Below are 20091 nucleotides of genomic sequence, written 5' to 3'. Positions count from 1 at the left end.
AGTCATAATCGCAATTAGATTTCCACTGCTTTTGCAGCCACAGTTAAAGAAAATCACAATACAATATATATCATTTACAGTGCAAAACTCTTCTCGAATTGACTGAAAAGCTCTCACAAGTTCCAGACGCAGAATATACAGACCAACTTGCAACGCACTTAGGAATTTATCTCGATTAATAGTCATGAGAAAAAAATGCCATTCCGACAGTCCTGCACTTCATGACAGCACACACAGTGCTGTGCAGATGCAATTAAAATAGTGAAAAACCACTCTATTATAAATTGATGTGTAACAGTTATTATTACTTGTTTATGGATAACAAAGTCAAATCATTTGTATTTCAGTTACCAGAGGAAAAAAGATTGATTACAGGATTTTTACACTTTCCTTGGTTATGAAACAATAAAATGTGCAAGAAAATGTGTATATCACCCCATATGAAAGGCTTTTAAAGATTTACATGCACAAACACAAGACTACACAGCTGTGGTATATGTGTGCTGGTTTTGCAATTACTTGCGCTAAGATCAATGACAAGTGACAGAAGCTGTTAGAGAAGTTTAAAAAATATATACAAGAATATATAAACTCTGCATGGAGTTAAATTGAATTTAAGGATTTTTGTCTTGGTTTATCATTTATTTTTAATATTATTGTTTAGCAATAAAATTAATCAAAACCTGAATTCAACAAATATTCAGATTCAGACTTACTCTCAATTAAAAGTTATAGGATCACCTGGTTTTTTAGGAGTTGCCCATGTGCCGAAGTGGACAAGTAGCCTGCTCTGGATCATCAGCACACAAAGGAAAAATAATCTTGCTGTCCAGATCTCCAGGAATAAAATGTTTCTTTCAATCTAGTATATTTTATTTGAAAGGATTAGCTTCAATTTCCCATTTCCCAGCGTGTTTCAAAACAGAGAGCAGTCAACATATTTCCTATCCTGCTCCAAAAGCGTATACTAGCCTCATGGGTAAAAATAAGAACTGTTTGTAAATAAGGCTATTTTATACACCAAGATTGTTTTGATTTCACTGGAAATTACACTCCCAACACAACTACAGCATGACTCCCTGTGTTCAGTCTGGCCTATCAAATGGAGATGAAAGAATGCAACTCCAGTTTTGGGAGCATCCAAAAAAGGCATTTACTTTAAACATGATAGTGTTTTTAAAAAAAAAAAAAAAAGTCAGCTTAGATGGATGCTCAGACAACTGTTAGCATTTTGATAAGGAAAATATTTAAGAACACCATCCTTCCAGCAAAGGCAGACCACTCTTCAAGTGATTTTACTTCCACTGGCTTCATGAAGAAGCCAAAAAGAACAACTCTGGAAGACCTGCCCTTGTACATTCCTTACTGTCTTGCTAAACAAGTTCCATGGAGTCGTCCTCAGCAGTGGAGAGCTTTTTCAGTCAAGGGCTCAGTAACAGCAACCTTCCCGTTCATTTATTTCTTGAATTTCATGAAGATCAATTTTTGTATCTCTGAAACTTGCTGGGGTATGAAGTTTCTGATTCTTCTAATGAAAGTCAGTAAAAGAAAGCTTACCTTGCCTTTAAATAGTGGGAATCTAGATTAGTGCATCCAAATGGACTGGACATTGCTGGGACCCTGGCAATCACATCTAGTGATGCTCAATGCCGTGAAAATCCTACACCCAAGATCGAGTCCCATTATGCCATTCTGAACTTCACTGAGAAACAGACTTCAGGAAAAATTTGCAAAAATACCAAAGTGTCTAGAGAGCCAAGGGACAGATACAAACTGCATAACAAGACATCACACAGTGATCTTACCCACACAACACAGCCATGAAGAGATACTAGCTTAACAGCTAAATCACAAAAGCACTCAAGTCATAAAACAGGTGTGCCACCCCAGCTACTAAATGCAGCCTTTCAGCTTTTCATTTGCTTTCAGATTTGCCTGACTCACACCCATTCAGTTTAGAGCATGAACAGAGCAAAAGCAAGTTCCTTTGCACTAGCCCATGGAGACATAACCATAAAAACTCTCTGCAGACTTTTGGAAAGAAGCACTAGATTTGCTTATAGAAGCTATTGCGCTCATTCATGAATACAATTACTACGTATTAAATGGCAGTAATCAATTGTGAAAATCGGTAATAGCATCCAAAGACAAACATTTCGTTCATTTTATTTAATGTACTTATATTAACCTTGTCATACAAAAGTTAAAGCCAGCAGCCTGTGAGGTGCTGAAAGTTCTGCTGATGAGGATCTTGATAACCTGTGTTCAAAGCTGCAACTTTTGATAACTCAACTTCCAATTTCCCACATAAACCAAAACCAATTTTTGCATGGACACAAAACAAAATTAATATTACCTGTGAAACAAGGAAAAGGTTCTAGCTGATAGAAATATTTAATTCTAACCGAAAGAACCCAGGAAGCATTTAATTAAGTTTCCAGTGTTGAAGGTATGTTGTTGGTTTTACTTTAAAAGTTTTATTGAAATTTAGATTAAACTACATGTGAAACACTAAATATTTCAATTTCTTTCCAGGTATGTTTGATTTGGGTTTGTTTGTTCGTTTGTTTGTTTGTTTTCATCAAGTGTAACATTTGGCCACCTTTAAGTTTCATAACTTGTAAATCTCTAATATTACATTCTTATCAAACTAGTCTGACAAGTTCTAAATACAATGGGTCCAAATGTTTTAAGAAAGCTATCACCTCAAAGATATTGGCCATTTCATGCGCTTTTAGACTTGCCATTTTCAAAGCTGCAAGGACATTTAGATCTTCTAACGTGCCTATCATAGACCATTGCATTTTATCCAGATCACTCTGTTATCTTCATCAACAGAAGAAATTATCTTTCTCTTACTTTCTGGTTACCACTGATGCAATGTAAATATTAAAAAGAAAAAAAAAACAAACCAGCCAACATCAACCAACCAACCAAACCACTAAAAAACAAAGAAATGAGAGATAAAATATAAAGATCAAAGATTCCTAAAAATGTATTCATTAACTTCTAGAAGAGCTGTACACATTAACGAAGTAAAAACAAAGTCCACACAACACCTCTTTGTTTCAACCATATCCCAAGGCAGAAACACCAAAAGATGCGGTGCCAGTGGCTCTCCAGATCCTGGCTGTTAATTCTCCCCAGATCCTCTCTCCTTCTGCCCCCGTGCAGAGGAGCTGGGCAGGAGCAGAGAACAACTGTGGCAAAGCGAAGGACAGTGCAAATTCTTCTGATAATCCCACTTGCATATAAAGGCATAAAATGCCTTTATATGAAGTATTGCCTTAGTTTTGGACATGGTGCTATTTTATATGCTATGCAATTTAGAATGCTGAAACATCTAGGCACAAATGAATTAATTTCAACACGAATCTAAGCTTTAATTAGACTGAATATCCTTGCTTTTTCAAGTTCAAGTCAGACCCTTATCATTACCTGAAGGTAGTTTATTTTTTTGTGGTATAATATTTAGAACATTCAAGAGCATGTTAAGAAAAAATAAATGCATACCCAGTCTACATAAATGTAAATTTATTCATAATCAAGAGCAGAATATTTTTCTATGGCATTTATCAAAGCAAATACCCTTATATAGGTATTGTTATAAAACGAACAGTGTGCTTAAAACAAGGGACAATCCCATGCTTTTATGCACATATTTTCAGGTTTGTTAGTGAGCTGAAGCTGTCCTATTTCATCACAAAATAAAACATACAGATTTTATGAAGAAAGAGCAAATTATCATGGTACAAAATATGAAATATGAAAATATAAAATATTTTCAAATACATTCAATGTTTTCTTGTAAGTTGGGGGCAGGAGACATTTTTTAATTATTTCATATATGAAATTCTCTATTTGTTATCATCCAGCTTATTCTTGAAGAAAATCTGTATTTAAATTACATACATATTTTTGAGGGCCTGTTTTGAAACAAAACATCTACTGTTGTTCAGAATGGCTCATCCACCTTTGTTTCAGAAAGAAGAGGTTAAACAAAGTGGACACATGAACCATTAAGTATTTAAGATACTAAAAAAATCAGAATCATTTTCACCATTTTACACCTCTACTACACATATTTAAAACTTACAGCTAGTTTTATGAGGTATTCAGTACCCGGGAAAAGCTGCTGAATCGTAAAATCCAGAAAAAGTTTTGTGCTGTTATAGATTACATTCCATTTTGTAAAATTCTGCTCACTGTTGGCAATATAAATTATATAGCGATCTAGGATTCCATTTACTTCTACTGGTTCTTTCCATCTGCAAATAAAAGCAAAATATGATTAAGACCAGCAAAGATTCAGACTGCTCTGAAAAAATGTAAGGCTTTGTTTAGGGGACTTTATGGGGTTTATTTTAAGAATTTGAAAACGTAGTTGTGCAACTGTAAAAATAAATCTACAGCATACCTACAATGCAGTATTTGTGCTCAATAGATAAATGATTACAGTAACACACAAAGCAGAGGCTACAAAATGGGCATATCACCAGAACATTTCCTGCACTGAAGTTTGCAGAGGCTATGCCCATATGTAGGTTATACTGATTGCGTAAAGACAAAATGGAAATTAAGTTGGCAAGTGATAATCAGAAGGTTCACAGAACCACTAAACTAATCACTTCTATGCATTTAATCATAATAAATTTAATTTTATGTCACAAACCCTTCCCCTGATTGAACTCACTGGAATTCTTGAATAAACTGATGCACTATTGTGTTGTCAGGAAAGAAGAAATCCTTACTTACTGTACGTATATCGTTCTAGAATCCAAAACCGTCAGAACCGGGGCATCTACATGAGATGGTGGCAGCTGTGCTGTAAACAAGGTGACCAGGGAACTGTTTGTACAGCCAGCAAGCGTGCATGCAGTGAGCAGAAACTGGTGTGGCGTGAAAACAGCTAAATCTAGGGCAAAAAAGGAATATGAATTTACTTTTTGTATTAATTTTACCTTGTTTTTCTGTAACTTTCAGAGGACAGTGAATTCAGAAAATCTAGGGGAAGAGGGATCTGTATCTCCTAAGTGTTTCGGATTTGTTGCAGAGGAGTGGATAGGTGCTGGCTGCTTAATACCAAATCACTGCAAATTTTGACTACTACAGAGCATGCTTTGATTGAGATGACCCCATTGCACAGTACATTTACACTAGAATGTACACCACCCAAACAAAACAAAGATGTTAGCCTCTTAGGCGCTACATTCTATATCAATTTGCTACAGTGGCAAATGAACACCTTTAAGATGATTAAGGCAAATCAAATTAATGGAAAAACAAGTCCAGGTTCATTAACACAGCCAGATTATATATTTTTTTAAAAAAATGTGCTGTATGATATATGAATGTCGAGCGTCAATACATACAATGATTCACTCCATGCGGATTTCACTATAAGCATGAACACAAAGGAAGCTCATTGTTGCCACCACTCGTACTGGTTTGTTCTCTCTTTGCCTGTTTGTCTTCAGCTGCATGAACGTCAAACGTTTGTAAAATACATTTCCGTAAAGACAACCTGTCTAACGCTATAGCAAAACAACTGTTAAATGGTTATTTATTATGAAGCTATCTTGAGTTTCAATTACTGCAGAAAACGGTGAATAAAATGTAGCATCTTTGCTGAATAAATATTCTAAAAGATCTTTAGCTTCGTATATTCTTCCCTATACTAATAGAGGAATGTTTGTCAGAAAAATTATAGTAGGAAATTAATGCAGACATAATTTTCTAATCTTTTTCATTTTTTTATTAAAATACAAATCACAGGTTTTAATGAGCAAATCCTTTAAGAAGGAATTTACAATTGAGGTTTTGGCAACAGTATAAGGTATACAAATAAAATGCATAGGTTATAGAAACACATTTTATTATGCCAGAAAAGGTCTGGGGTTTTGCAAGACATAAATGCTAGTGTTTTCAGAGCCAAATACTATCAAACTGTCATTTTGTACAAAAATATTTGTGAATACAAATTCAAAAATTGCAATGACAATTGCAATTGGATGATAAAGACATCAAGAAAGCAGAAATGTTGTAGACCCAACTTCTTTCTCAGTTTTCCCTTCATATAACATCTCCAGTCCCTGCTGCAATGGAATTCCTTCTGATTTACTCCACTCTGTGTGAGAAGAGAATGAACTCGTGCATTTTTACTGACAAATGCAGTACCCCCCAGTGGTATTGTTCTATAGAGCACATGGCAAAGTGTGAGTTAAAAAAAAAAGGCCATAACTAAAAAAAAAAAACAAATCATCAAGTGAATGCCTGTAACACAGTGACATGTTTAATCAACATAATGGGGCTGATTCTACCAGGGTTAAGCAGTGCTTATGTGGGTGAGAGGGGGAAAGCACGCTCCAGAGCAGGTGCTCAAGCTGGCTCAGCAAGCAGAGAAAGTAAACTCCGTACACCGCACCGCTTGCCCTCATTAGCGTACACCTTCCTGGATCCCTTGTTCCTTGCAGCTGCCATCAGAGAAGCCACAAAAATTACAGCTGGAGATAGAAGTCTGTGAGGCAAGGATCAGATACTCCATGTTCTGGGTGGGTAAACAAGTGAACAGAAGGATTTTACTTTTAGCAATCCTAAAATGAACAGCTGAAAGCCATCCATGGCACCTATTTAATTCATACCCTTGTAAACAGTGAATACACATTCTTCTCTCTAAGCTGAAACCATATTGTGGGCCTTCATTTAGAAGACTCAATATAACACAAGGGAAGGGAGAACAGGAAAAAAAAAGTGGATTTCTTCTTTTCCATTTTTTCATGGTAGACAAATGTTTTCCTTGAACACAGATCAGGAATGGGGGCTGAGGAGGGGCATTTTTCTCTCCTTTTAGGAAAATTCCTCATCAAGGAACTGTTTGGTTTTTTTAAAAAAAAGTAGCTTTTACTGAAACCCTGATTTAATGTGCACTGTAGCTGATGAGATTACTTCCATGCAGAAGAGTTTCTTGAAATACCTACTTAAATTTGAAGAGGGAGGAACTTTGTCAAGGATGAAGAGAATGGAAGATGGAAAAATGTTTTATTTCCCTTCCTGAAAAAAGCAAGTGTTTGTTAATAAGTTAATAAGTTTGTAATAAGTTACCATGTGTGTCTTAGTTCCTGGAATGAAAAAAGCAAAAGGACAAGACAGGGAAACAGACAAAGTTTAAAAGAATAGGAATAACAAGCAATGGAAATACAGGACATACGAGCAGCAACATCTTTTAGGATCAACTGATAAGCATACTGAGAGGGGAGGGGAGGAGAGGAGAGGTTGAAAAAAAAAAGACAAAATATGGGAAAAAGCAACACATCACCGGGATCAAAGGAAATCTTTATTCCTCATCTTGATTTAATAATGCCAATGTATTTTGACTAATAAATACCAAATAGAAAGTTTCAACGGAATCTGAAAGATTCTGGTGGCATAAGTGCTAAAAAGTAAAATGAAGTTAGTGGGAGCAGAAGAAGAAAATATAGAAATTACAGAAAGGAATGCCACTCAAAGCACGAGCTTTGCAGTCAACAAAAATCTCTCCACAGATTCCAAGGTTTAGATGAGCCTGCAAATATAGTGTAGGTGGTATTTCTAAAAGCTTAGAACCAGAAAATGACAAACTGAACAATAAAAATCATATTACATCATAATTGATGCCATTTTTTGTCACAATCTGATTTGGCAGTTATTTTCCTATTTAAAGTTCAAAGCGTTTCATAATGGATCAATGGATTCAAACAACTATAGATACAAACACGAATCTGAATGAGGAGGGAGGAGGTTCTTAAAACTACAAAGCTACTGTGTTTGTCAAGGTCCTCTAGCGACAATGTTTTGTTTTCCATTTGCCTGATTGCATGATTTGCATAAGATCAAATGTAGGCAATTGTGGACACGAAAAACAGATCACTCTCAAACACATTAGAAATGGATCCACAAGCATTATCCAGAAATGTGTTACAAGAAAATGCATCCCCGTGCATGGAAAATGCAGCGGTTAATGTCAAACAAACTATAATTTACAATATAGGGCATGAATTATATGTTATTTTACAATTGATTTCATGGTGTTGCTAGAAGAATTTCATTGATCTCGATTTACAAAATGAACCCAATAAGCAGACAATTATTTTCTTTTTAACTCACAGCAAAAACTGAATTTTTTTTCTTACATTTTTGCTTGATCAGGTTATTTTCCTGTGTGTTCCATAATTCCAGTCCCCTGTTTTACTTTAAAATAATATCAAATGCTTCGTATTGCAATTTTCCAATAACTACTCTCTTAAATCACTTCTTTCTTACCAAAACGTAGTTAAATTTAGAGGTTTACTAAGAAAAACCTAAATTCAGGATTTGGTCTTATGCTCGTTTCTGAACTCAGAAGGGCAAAGAGCACTAAAGGGCAAAGAAAAAGAAAGATACTTTCTTAGGGGTATAGGATTCCCTCAAATCATTCCATTAAGGTAGCAGGTAGCCAGAAAAATAATACTGCATTTTTCATGTCAAAAACAGAGCAAAAGAAGAAAACTAAAATAAACCCCTACATAACTGTTTTAAAACAATTACTCACACACCCCCCCCCCAAAAAAAAAAAAAAAAGAAAAGCAACCAAAAGAAGCCAGGGTGGGGGGGAAGGGGAGGGAGAGAATCAACCTGTCTTTTCATCTCTTTGACCTCAGAGGCAATACAAAGAAAGTAAATTGTTTTCTAACTCATATGACAGCAAGAGAATTGCCAACTATACTGGCTATCATTAAAATCGACATTTGCATACCACTCCATTTATTATATACATGGTATATGTGGAAATTCCCACACTAACCAAGCCAACTATCTTAAATATCATGGTAAATATAATTCTAGTGGTTGGTGTATAACCAGCTTCTAATAACCACCAGCATAAGTCCTGATAGCACAATCAATGCATGAGACAGAAAGAATAAAAAATTACCCTGTTTGCATGGTCAATAAGAACACTCACTTTGCTTTGATCAAATTTAATGGGTAGTCATTGAAAGATAATATGCAACACTATAGTGCTACTTTTAGCGTGGAATTTTAGAGATGTTACTAAGATAGAGAAGAAAAACATAGTAGAGTAAAAAACCACAACCCTGAAACTGGAGATTTAAGAACTTGACCCTAAACATGAGCTTTAGCGTCAAGATGTCAGAGTACATCACACCCCCAAAAAAACACCATAGTAATGTCTAAAATGGTTTAATTCATCTGTAACATGCAGCATTTTGTACTCGTGTCTATAGGAAGAAAGTCACACACCCTTCTTTCCTCCCCTCTTTCACTCTATTTCCACTCTCCCTGGTTTCAGGCAGCTATTGTAAGGACCAGAAATGGAAATGTCCTGTCCTGGTGAGCACTCAGTTGAAACGTGACTTCGTAAGGAAGCCCATGTAGTTTCTCTCAGGAAAATAATTGAGACAATAGCTATGCTATTGCTATATTCAAAGGAAAATAATACGGCAGCACTGTAGCAAGGGATTGTTAGCAGCACAACAAAGAATACCTGCTGAGAGAGTATGAAGATGAAAAAATTCCAAAGAATTCCAATCACCACATTGTTTATGTAGGTAGACTGTATGACTACTTCAGCTCATTACTCACATCCTTATTCTGTTCTCTTATCTTCTTTCTCATAGTTTGTTAAATTAACTCACAGTAACTTAATATTTAATTAGAAGGTAAACTCTTTGGGACCATAAATCTGCATCACCAAATACAACAATGTCCCCATCTGATTTTTATGCACTACCAAAAAAAACAAATCAAATTCGTAAAGTAGGTGCCAAAACATGTTATCAGACTTGCTCCCTCAGACATCGTTAGCAGTTCTTTCCCTTCCACTGTTTTCTGAAGGCAAGCAACAACTCATATATAACTTTTCATACAGTATATCCCTAAGAGAAAGGAATTGGCCAAGGGACGCAGGGGACCTGCATGGTTGAGCAGGGAGCTTCTGAAAAAGCTCAAGTGGAAGAAGGAAGTCTATAATAAGTGGAAAAAGGGACTGACCTCTTGGGAGGATTACAAGAATGCTGCCAGAGAGTGCAGGGATGAAACAAGGAAAGCCAAGGCTGCCTTGGAATAAAACCTGGCTAGGGATGTCAAGCTCAACAGGAAGGGCTTCTGTAAGTATATTGGAAGCAAAAGGAAGACCAGAGAAGTTGTGGGCCCACTGTTGAATGAAACAGGAGCCATGGTGACAGAGGATGCGGAGAAGGCGGAGTTACCGAACGCCTTCTTTGCTTCGGTCTTTACTGCTCAGCCCAGCCCTTGGGAGTCCTAGGCATTAGGGGAATTAACGGGGAAAGAAGACGACTTCCCTTGGGTTGAGGAGGATCGAGTAAGGGATCAATTAGATCAATTAGATATACACAAGTCCCTGGGCCCTGATGGGATGCACCCGAGAGTGCTGAGGGAGCTGGCGGAAGTCATTGCTGGGCCGCTCTCCATCATCTTTGAAAGGTCCTGGAGAACAGGCGAGGTGCCTGAGGACTGGAGGAAAGCCAATGTCACTCCAGTCTTTAAAAAAGGCAAGAAGGAGGAACCGGGGAACTACAGGCCAGTCAGCCTCACCTCCATCCCTGGGAAGATGATGGAACAGCTCGTTCTGGGCGTCATCTCAAGGCATGTGGGGGAGAAGAAAGCTATCAGTAGTACTCAACATGCATTCACCAAGGGGAAATCATGTCTGACTAATCTGACAGCCTTCTATGATGGCATGACTGGGTGGATAGATGAGGGGAGGGCGGTAGATGTGGTCTACCTTGACTTCAGCAAGGTGTTCAACACTGTCTCCCACAGCATCCTCATAGGGAAGCTTAGGAAAAGTGGGTTAGATGAATGGACAGTAAGGTGGATAGATAACTGGTTGAAAGACAGAGCTCAGAGGGTCGTGATTAGGGGCACAGAGTCTAGTTGGAGCTCAGTGACAAGTGGTGTTCCCCAGGGGTCAGTACTGGGTCCAGTCCCCTTCAATATATTCATCAATGACCTGGATGAGGGGATACAGTGCACCCTCAGCAAGTTTGCTGATGACACAAAGCTGGGGGAGTTGGCTGACACAGCAGAAGGCTGTGCCGCCATCCAGCGAGACCTGGACAGGCTGGAGAGTTGGGCAAAGAGAAACCTTATGAAATTCAATAAGGGCAAGTGTAGGGTGCTGCACCTGGGGAGGAATAACCCCATGCACCAGTACAGGTTGGGGGCTGACCTGCTGGAGAGCACCTCTGTGAAAAGAGACCTGGGAGTCCTGGTGGACAACAGGATGACCACGAGCCAGCAATGTGCCGTTGTGGCCAAGAAGGCCAATGGCATCCTGGGGTGCATCAAGAAGAGTGTGGCCAGCAGGTCGAGGGAGGTCATCCTTCCCCTCTACTCTGCCCTGGTGAGGCCACATCTGGAGCACTGTGTCCAGTTCTGGGCTCCCTGGCTCAAGAAGGACAGGGAACTGCTGGAGAGGGTGCAGCAGAGAGCTACCAAGATGATTAGGGGACTGGAACACCTCTCTTATGATGAAAGACTGAGGGATTTGGGTCTCTTCAGTCTGGAAAAAAGATGGCTGAGGGGGGATCTTATCAACACTTATAAATACTTAAAGGGTGGGTGTCAGGAGGATGGGGCCAGGCCCTTCCCAGTGGTGCCCAGCGACAGGACAAGAGGTAATGGGCACAAACTTGAGCATAGGAAGTTCCACCTAAACATGAGGAGGAACTTCTTTACTTTGAGGGTGGCAGAGCCCTGGCACAGGCTGCCCAGAGAGACGGTGGAGTCTCCAACTCTGGAGACATTCAAAACCTGCCTGGACTCGTTCCTGTGCAACCTGCTCTAGGTGACCCTGCTCTGGCAGTGGGGTTGGACTAGATGATCTCCAGAGGTCCCTTCCAACTCTATGATTCCATATCCTGTTTTCTGTATTTATAAAGCACCAATCACTTAATTATATCGACTCTTGAAGAACCATCACTAATGTACAACTTTCTCTGGGAAGGTGGCATACTAATGCTGCATCTTTTCCACAGATTTCCTGTAAACCGGATACCACTTGACTGACTACTCCGTCAAGCATAAGAAAACAGTGTGTGCATGTACCTATTGTATAACCTAGCCTTTCACGTGCGGAATTAGGCCACTAATTGAAGAAAACAGGTATCTTCCAAGATAGCAGCAACTTCTTCCAGATATTAATTAATAATTAAGAATGTTCCAGAATGAGAATTAAAAGAATTTTGTGAAACCACTAGAAACAAGTGCAAGAAATAAAAAGAGAGAAAGAAATAAACTCAGGGTTACAAATAATTATTTTCAGGAACCATAAGCTGTTACTCTGCTCTCTAACCAGCAAAGGCTTTGACACAATGGCATGTGGACTAAACAACTTTGCTTCTAGCTGGCCAACAAATTCTGATGTTTTTAAGAACCTATTTGCTGAGCAGTAAATATTGTTGGTTTTCCAAATTACTCCTAAAGGAGTAGATCCTCATTCCATTTGAGGTTTATAGCCTTCAGAAGAATTCAGGAAAGGTACAACTTCCAGGCCCCCTCTGAGGAATTAAAAAGCATAGCACAAAACCACATATGATATGGGAACACCAAAAACATGACAGTTGTGTTGGACTGTGTGAAAAAAGTTAGAAAATTATATTCAAGAAGAAAAATCCTTTGGCACAAATGTGAAACAAAAGGATCTTTAATCATTTCAGTTATTAAATGCACATGACAGAACTGCAGTTCCGTTTTTGGAAAAGTGGTAACTTCAAAGTACTTACATGTTTTTAAATATAATTATATTTTAACAGCAAAGATTATAAAGTCTGTTTGTTCTCACATATAGTAACAATGTGTCTTGGTTATGCTCTTATAACCCTTAACTATTGTAAAGAAAACCTTTCTACGATTTATCATCCCAAACTCATGTACTACTTTGTGCACAAACTCATCCCTCAAATGTTATGCTTCATCCTGGCCAATTCACAAGGCCACGTTAGCCTCCATACCTGATTATTGTGTTTCTTTTTCCTTTTTTTTTTTTTTTGATAAAACTATTAGTTTTAACCTTACCCTAGAAAGATACGTATCTGTTTAATCAAACATGAATATTATTCCTTTCCCATTGCAAAACTTGGGCTACAAGCATTCCAGTCTTCTATTTTAAAGCCATGTCCCTGGGACAGCTATTGTGGGTACATTTTCCAGACTGTTCTTGCCTTCCAGTGAGGACACACTAGCTTGAAATCCTAAAGGTGCTCAAATGAAGAAAACTCAGAACATGTGGAGTGTCACATACCACATTACTTAGAAAAACTTGAAGAGAAACATCAGACAAGGACATTTAAATTTTTCTTTCAATCCTTTACTTTCAGTTAATCTACCATAATCCTTGTGTGACTGTAAAGACATCACATGGCACTGACCACAGAAGAATCGTGGTGCATGCGTGAAGCTCCTTGGAAGACTCCCTCCCCAAACATCCCCAAACCGTTCGCCTGGCCCATCATCATTAGCCACCATCAGAAAAATATAGAGGTGGTTGGGGTTTGGTTTTTTTAAAGACTTCTCTTGCTGCTAAAACCACACGTAGCCCATCAGCACAAACATTCAGCATTAAACAAACCTAATGAACTTCCAAGTTACATCTTTGTTTACTAGAATTAAAACCATGCATTTTCTCTCTAGTTTACTTCAGTTATAACAGCTAGACGAATAAAGTGAGTTTGAAGGTCAGAGGGAGAGAAAACAGGAAGAGGACAGAGCACATTAATTTTTACCAGGCACATGAAGAAAAGTAATTGTGGTCATACCAATATCACTATCTTAGTTTTATTTCTCTCTCTGTCATTTCTTTGCACATCATACAGCCTGACGCAGCCCAATTTTAAGATTTAAATGAAAATTTCCATTCATGAATGCTTCCAATCCAGTCACTGTATTTCTATGAGATTAAATAGGGGGGAGTTGCTGGTATATATCATGAGAACCATGATCTCTCATCAATGTCGAGCCCAAAAAAGTGAAAAAGCAAAAAAAAAAAAAAAAGTGTTTTGAACATTTTACCTCTGTATTACTTCAGCTTTATGTTCACAACTGGAAAATATATTTGCACTAGGCAACTACGTTGCAAATTTGAATCTCAGATACCTGTGCCATAAAACTGGAACTACTCTGGATTCACATTACTATGACCAAGAACTCCTTGGCTCACTAACAGAAGTACACTCTGTATTCCCAAGTAATTCCAATCTTGCTTCAGTGGGAGAAAGAAAATTCAGATCCACCTTACATTTGGTGCCGAGTTAATCATATCAGGTCAAGAGAAGTGCCTGACTGCCACTTTTACAACCCACTGAAGAACAGAGAGACGTGTGCAGCTGTAGTAAGAGAAGCCAGTAAGATGTTAAGTTATATAAGAATATATGGTAAGTAATACAGCACTTTAACTATCCATTTTATATAAATCAATAGTGCAGTCTGATCTGGAATAGCATATATTAAAGAGTGCAGAAATAAATTCTGTCTGGAAAACAGCAGTGAGAAAGCACAGACTTATAAACACTCTCTTAGGAAGGGAGGCTGAAAAAACAACCTGACAAAAGGAAACAAAGAAGATGACACACCACACAGGTATATAAGATAGGAAGTGCTACACAGAAAAGCAATTAGGACCCTGTGTTCCCATGAACTCCCTTTCAATAATACAGGAGAAAAAGGACATGCAAAAAATTTAGAACGTGGAACTTTCAGAAAAACTCACCCCACCCAAAATCATGGAACATACACTGCTGACAAGATTCATATTTATCAAATTCTGGCAAAGAGACACTAAATATCACCATCACGTTTTAGGGGGGTTGGAACTAGGTGATCTTTAAGGTCCTTTCTAACCTAAACCATTCTATGATTCTATAAACAACACTGTAATTTGTAAACCTGTGGAACAGAGTCCTGCAAGAGTTCAATACTTCTCTCTCTGTATCCAAAACTACTTAGAACTCTGCAACGGTGTATTTTATTTTATTTTTTGAGTTTTCCTGACTAAAAAAAGAAAGAGAGGGATGGGAGGAAGAAAATTAATTTCCAAAAGAAATATTTTGACAAAAAGTAAACAATTTTACTAGTAGATTTTTACTTATTAAAATTGAATATGCATACTACATTGCAAGATACCATTTTAACCCACAAAGAATTATTTTAATTAACAAAAAAATAAAAAAAAATCAAGCAAACAGAAACTTGAGAGAGCACACTCACGACTAGAAATTGGAACCTGAACAAGAAAAATATGACAACGGCTGTTTGAACTGGTATAAACTAGAGGTTACAGATTAGTGGTTTATAGGTTACAAGCCTTATTTACCTATATATGCATTTTACATCCATTATGGGTAACTTGTTCCACCATTTTGTATAGTACCAGGCATGCAAGATGATTAGGGAACAACTCTCACCACCTAGGCAACGCATCATGTGATTTAAGAGTTTCTGTAGAAGAGATACTATCACCTTCCCCAGACCAGAACAGCTCTGTATATCTGAATTATAGTCAGAGAATAAAGGGTTTTGCTAAAACATTACGGTAGTGCTGGAACAAGAATAGTGGGAGGACTCAGCTTCTGAGCACTGTTCCTAAACAAGACAATTTATAGGAAGTTAAATCTGTTGCAAGACTAGAAAAGCTGAGATAGTTTTCATCTGTCCACAGAATTAGCAGCATAGTAAGATATACTGTACTTTTACCTGCTCTCCCTTGTACTTAGCGGAACAATCAGCCTCAGCTGTTGAATCACTAATAGTCAACACATGGTTATTGGGATTTCTTTTCCTCCTGTTTTGTTTTTTTTTGTTTGGGGGTTTTTTTTGGTGTTTTTTTTTTTCCTTTTAAAGTTTACTTCCTTTACATTTATTTTCAAAATACATACACCAAAAAAAACCCCAAAACCTGGAAAAGACCAAAGTTTTTTTTCAACTTGACATGTTGCACTACCCAGTTATGTCATATAGTGTCAGTAATGTCATCAGATAACATAACTGCAACAATCTGATGTGATGCATTAAACTGGGATTACCAGAATAAATCATGTTTGTGGGTACACAGATCACAGGTGGTGCAGTCAGCTGCTCTGTATTATGCCATATCTATAGGATGTGCAGATTAGGATATAATGTTCAGAGTCTTGTTCTCGTTTGTGAAGTGCTTTGCAACCATAACTCAATAGTAAGGAGCCACCAAACAGTTATAATGGCATAAACCATCATCAGGGAAAAATACAAATCGATCAGTGCCAGCGATATAAAAGAAAGAGCATCCATCTGTCCCCAGTCTCATAAATTCAGTGGTTGTTGCAGGCTTTTTCTCTATCCCACATGTACTTTATTAATAACAGTAACTACCATAAATAATAATAATGCAGAGTAGTTTATTTCAAGATGAATTATCATCTTATTATCTGTTGATCCTCTCCCTTATTTCTTACATCCTGTCTATATTCCTCCTGTAAATGCGGGGGGAGAGCTAGTTTAATTTATTGTTTGAAGTTTATGCCCTTTAATTGGCAACAGTGTGCTATGCCAAGAAAGTTGCCTATGTAGGCTCCCTGAAATATCTGCATACCTTAACTGGCATGTTAAGCTTGTACAAAGGAGGCATAGAATTTACATTCTACTGCATGTTATAAATAAGTAATAAGAACAGATTAGAATTATGCATTTACGCCTACTAGTGAGAGTGAGATGCATAATTCACAAGTGGCAAACCCTTAAGAGGCTTTCGTATTTCACCCCAACTCTCTCCCCGCTCCGATCTCGTGTATGTAGAACATAGTATATTTTTCAGTCCCACTGCTCCACAATTATTTTTTTTTCAGGCTAGACTGTTTTGATTTTATAATCACTACTTCTTTTTCCCTGCAGAAAAGCAACAGACACAATATGTTAGTAGTCATTGTTGGGAATGTATCTGCTTCATGTTACAGTATTGGTGTCATCTTTCTGAATTTTCTTGTGATATTCAGGGACATGACTGTAAGAAGCAGACATTAAATGGCAGTGCTTTCAGAAGATGCCAGAGTAAACTGAAGTCCTCTACCTAACTTACGAAGACAATAAGAACTTGCAACTGAAACTTCCTTACAATTCATAGTTAACGTGACGCACACTGCTCCTCTAGTTGGGTCTCCTGGAGAAGCAAACTGATCTCTATGGCCATTCATGTCCTCAGCTTCTCTGCTGAAGCCTGTAAAATAATATCTGTTGTGACCACAATTTATATGATAGCACATGAAGGCCACACATTTTGCAGAGACCGTGGCTTTCCCCGACAGCAGTTCTACCTCTAAGAAGCACTCTGTTACCTGGTGATAAGGTGTAGAAACAAGGAATGATTTTAATCTAGTTACTTTAATATTTTTTGGTTCTCTGGCTGGAGCACTACAGTGTTGATTAACGTACTGCCCAAAGAGGCATCATGTGGGACAGGCTCTTTGGTGGAAGAAGTCACCTTGTAATTTCCCTCAATTGTTTTGAACTTTGTGTATTTTGTTCCCTGGATTTTCCTTTGTGCTGTGTGCAAATATTTTAAATTATGTTCTGGTGGTAACTACCTCAATCTCTGCCGTGAAACTTATCTTCATAGTTAAGCTAAGCCTTGTACCTCTCTTTTTCTGGTAACATTTATTTATTTATTTAATCTTTTGATTTCTTCAGCGTACCTCACTTTATTTTGACTTTTCCTTGACTAGCTTTCTATGTACTGTACTCTCTGCCTGTAAACACAGGAGAAACACTTCAATTATGCATGTATTTTAATTCCCAGTACAATTTAACAGCTTAAAAATTGTTACATGACATTGCAACAATGGTATTAAATCCCAAGAGCCATATCTCAAAAATTCAAAACACATCAGTTGAAATGAAAATAATACTTTTACCCTAACTTTTAAGAATAGCAAAAGACGCCACAATTATTTTGATATGTAGGAGAGCATTCTTATCCTTAAGCTGATGAAAAGGCTAGCATGCCAGCTCATGAGAATATGTAAACATTCTTGTCATGTAAACATGTAAATATTCTTGTCAATTGGATTAAATTATTGTTCTTTGATCAGAAAACAAATGACTAACAATATTAAAATTAAACGATCAGAAATAGCTCCAAAGTTGAAGTCAGTACGGAATTCAACTTTCAAAAGGAAGCCAACGTGGTTACCATGGTAACTTTTGGTAACCATGGCTGGTAAATGGTACCAACATGGGTTACTTTTCACTATTGATAATTTCCTTCATTTTCTACATTTCTCCTAGAACAGACTGTGGAAATTTTCACCACTTATGCATCCTCTGTATGAACTCACCCAGTCTAGCCAGTGATCCTGGAAAGGTAAGCAATGAGGACCCAGAAGCTTTTAAAAGCCATATTCTGTATAATAACCTTTTCCACTAACAGAGAGGATGCAAAGCTATTCACCACTGTCCTAACAAGAAAGCTTTCAAGTGTTGGCAGAGCTGTCTTAGCTACCCCTACTATCTCTTCAGCACTGACTCCAACTCTAATTTACACCAACTAGAAAAACTTTAAACTCCCCTAAGACGTTTGTATAAAATTTTATATATTTATGCCCCTCTGGTGATGGTAACCACGTATACTCACTGAAAGAGCATAGAAACTTATTGATTGAATTGATAAAACCAGAACTTAGAATTTGAAATTGCTAATGATATGTTCCCACAGACAGAACACAGGCAGTTTATTGTCACCAGTATAAATTTCACTCTTTCCCACTTGATCACTTATTCTCTTACATGTGCAGACCTTGCGCAGCACCACTCCTCACCAGAATGATTGAACCGGACCATTCTTAAATTAGAAACCCAGATGCTTATTTACATGTAGCCATAAACATACTCAGATATGCAGATAAAGAAATCAAGATATGCATACCATAAATGTGCCTCTGTAATAAAGGAACATGGTATATCCAAAGCAGCCATCACAGAAACAATAACGGTGTTCATCATGCAATTTTCCATTCATCTTAAGACAATAAATCTAAGCCTTACTTAAAGCACACTAATCTGATGTTGTTCTTACGTGTTTAGTTTTATGTTCACTTCAATATATTTTCCCATGCACTAGTTAGTTTCCTGGTAACACATCACTTAATTATGTCACTACTTATACAAAAAATATATATGAATAAGAAAGAAAGAAAAAAGAGAAAACCCCCAGCAGCTTTTGAAGTTCAACTACAATTTATGTAAAATGCTTCAATCAGAAATAGATTGTCATAAAAATACAATATTTCATGGAAGACTACTGGAAAGCATGATGGAGTTCAGTACCGACTAAAAGGCTATTAAGTTTTATGTAAACAATTTAGGCAATCAGTGTAGAAACCTAGGTTGGATTTCTGGCAGTAATTCAACAGGAAAGGAAGTATCCTAGAATGGCTTTCATGCTTTTTGTGATATGATGTATGCCTTGCATGTTTTCACATAAGTTAGGAGGACAGGAAAACAGACTCTGAAAATACAGGAATCCTCCTCCAATCATACAAACCACCAAATATTTTAAAAATCAAACTTATATCCAACTATTTTATGGCCTTGTAACACTCATGCTTGTGTTGTTCACACACAAGACAAGACTTGTGAAAGATGAAAAATACTCAGGAAGATCTGGATTTCCAGTAACAGAAAAAGACATCAATTGGTGAAGCAGTTTAGAAATGCAAGTTGCAAGGAAGTTGCTCAGATTTATTGAAATAACAAGTCTGAAACATACGCAAACATCAAAGATTCCCCTTTTCGTAAGTTTCTCTCATTATAGCTTTCTGTTTTTTCAATAAATAAAATGATGAAAATATTTAAGTAATGGTGAATAGCTCAACACCCTGTGGCCATGCATGGAAAAGGGGAACCCCCGGTTGGGAATCCTCTGGAAGTATTACTGTTGTGTTAACTGCCTGTATATTGTCACCATTTATTAATATTCCACTAGGGTTAAAGGAAGGTTGGGACATATCGGGTATAGAAAGAAGGGTCTGTGTCTAGTGCAAGCCAAACAGGAACGCATGTATTGCTCAG

General features: G+C 37.4%; 1 protein-coding gene across 1 annotated transcript in view; it reads right to left on the bottom strand.

Annotated features, from left to right (window-relative positions):
• Positions 1 to 20091, bottom strand: part of USH2A (usherin) — a 392064-nt gene that overhangs the window by 186621 nt on the left and 185352 nt on the right. Inside the window, exons 32-33 of the mRNA XM_054195462.1 lie at positions 4756 to 4915; positions 4097 to 4268 (exon numbers count right to left, since the gene is read on the bottom strand). Of these exons, the coding sequence (XP_054051437.1) occupies positions 4097 to 4268; positions 4756 to 4915 (332 nt within the window). The remainder of the gene's footprint in view (positions 1 to 4096; positions 4269 to 4755; positions 4916 to 20091) is intronic.

This window comes from Rissa tridactyla, chromosome 3, assembly GCF_028500815.1.
Source record: "Rissa tridactyla isolate bRisTri1 chromosome 3, bRisTri1.patW.cur.20221130, whole genome shotgun sequence".
Classification (NCBI taxonomy): domain Eukaryota; kingdom Metazoa; phylum Chordata; class Aves; order Charadriiformes; family Laridae; genus Rissa; species Rissa tridactyla.
The sequence above is the reverse complement of the archived record's forward strand: the minus strand, read 5'-3'. Positions and strand labels throughout refer to the sequence as shown.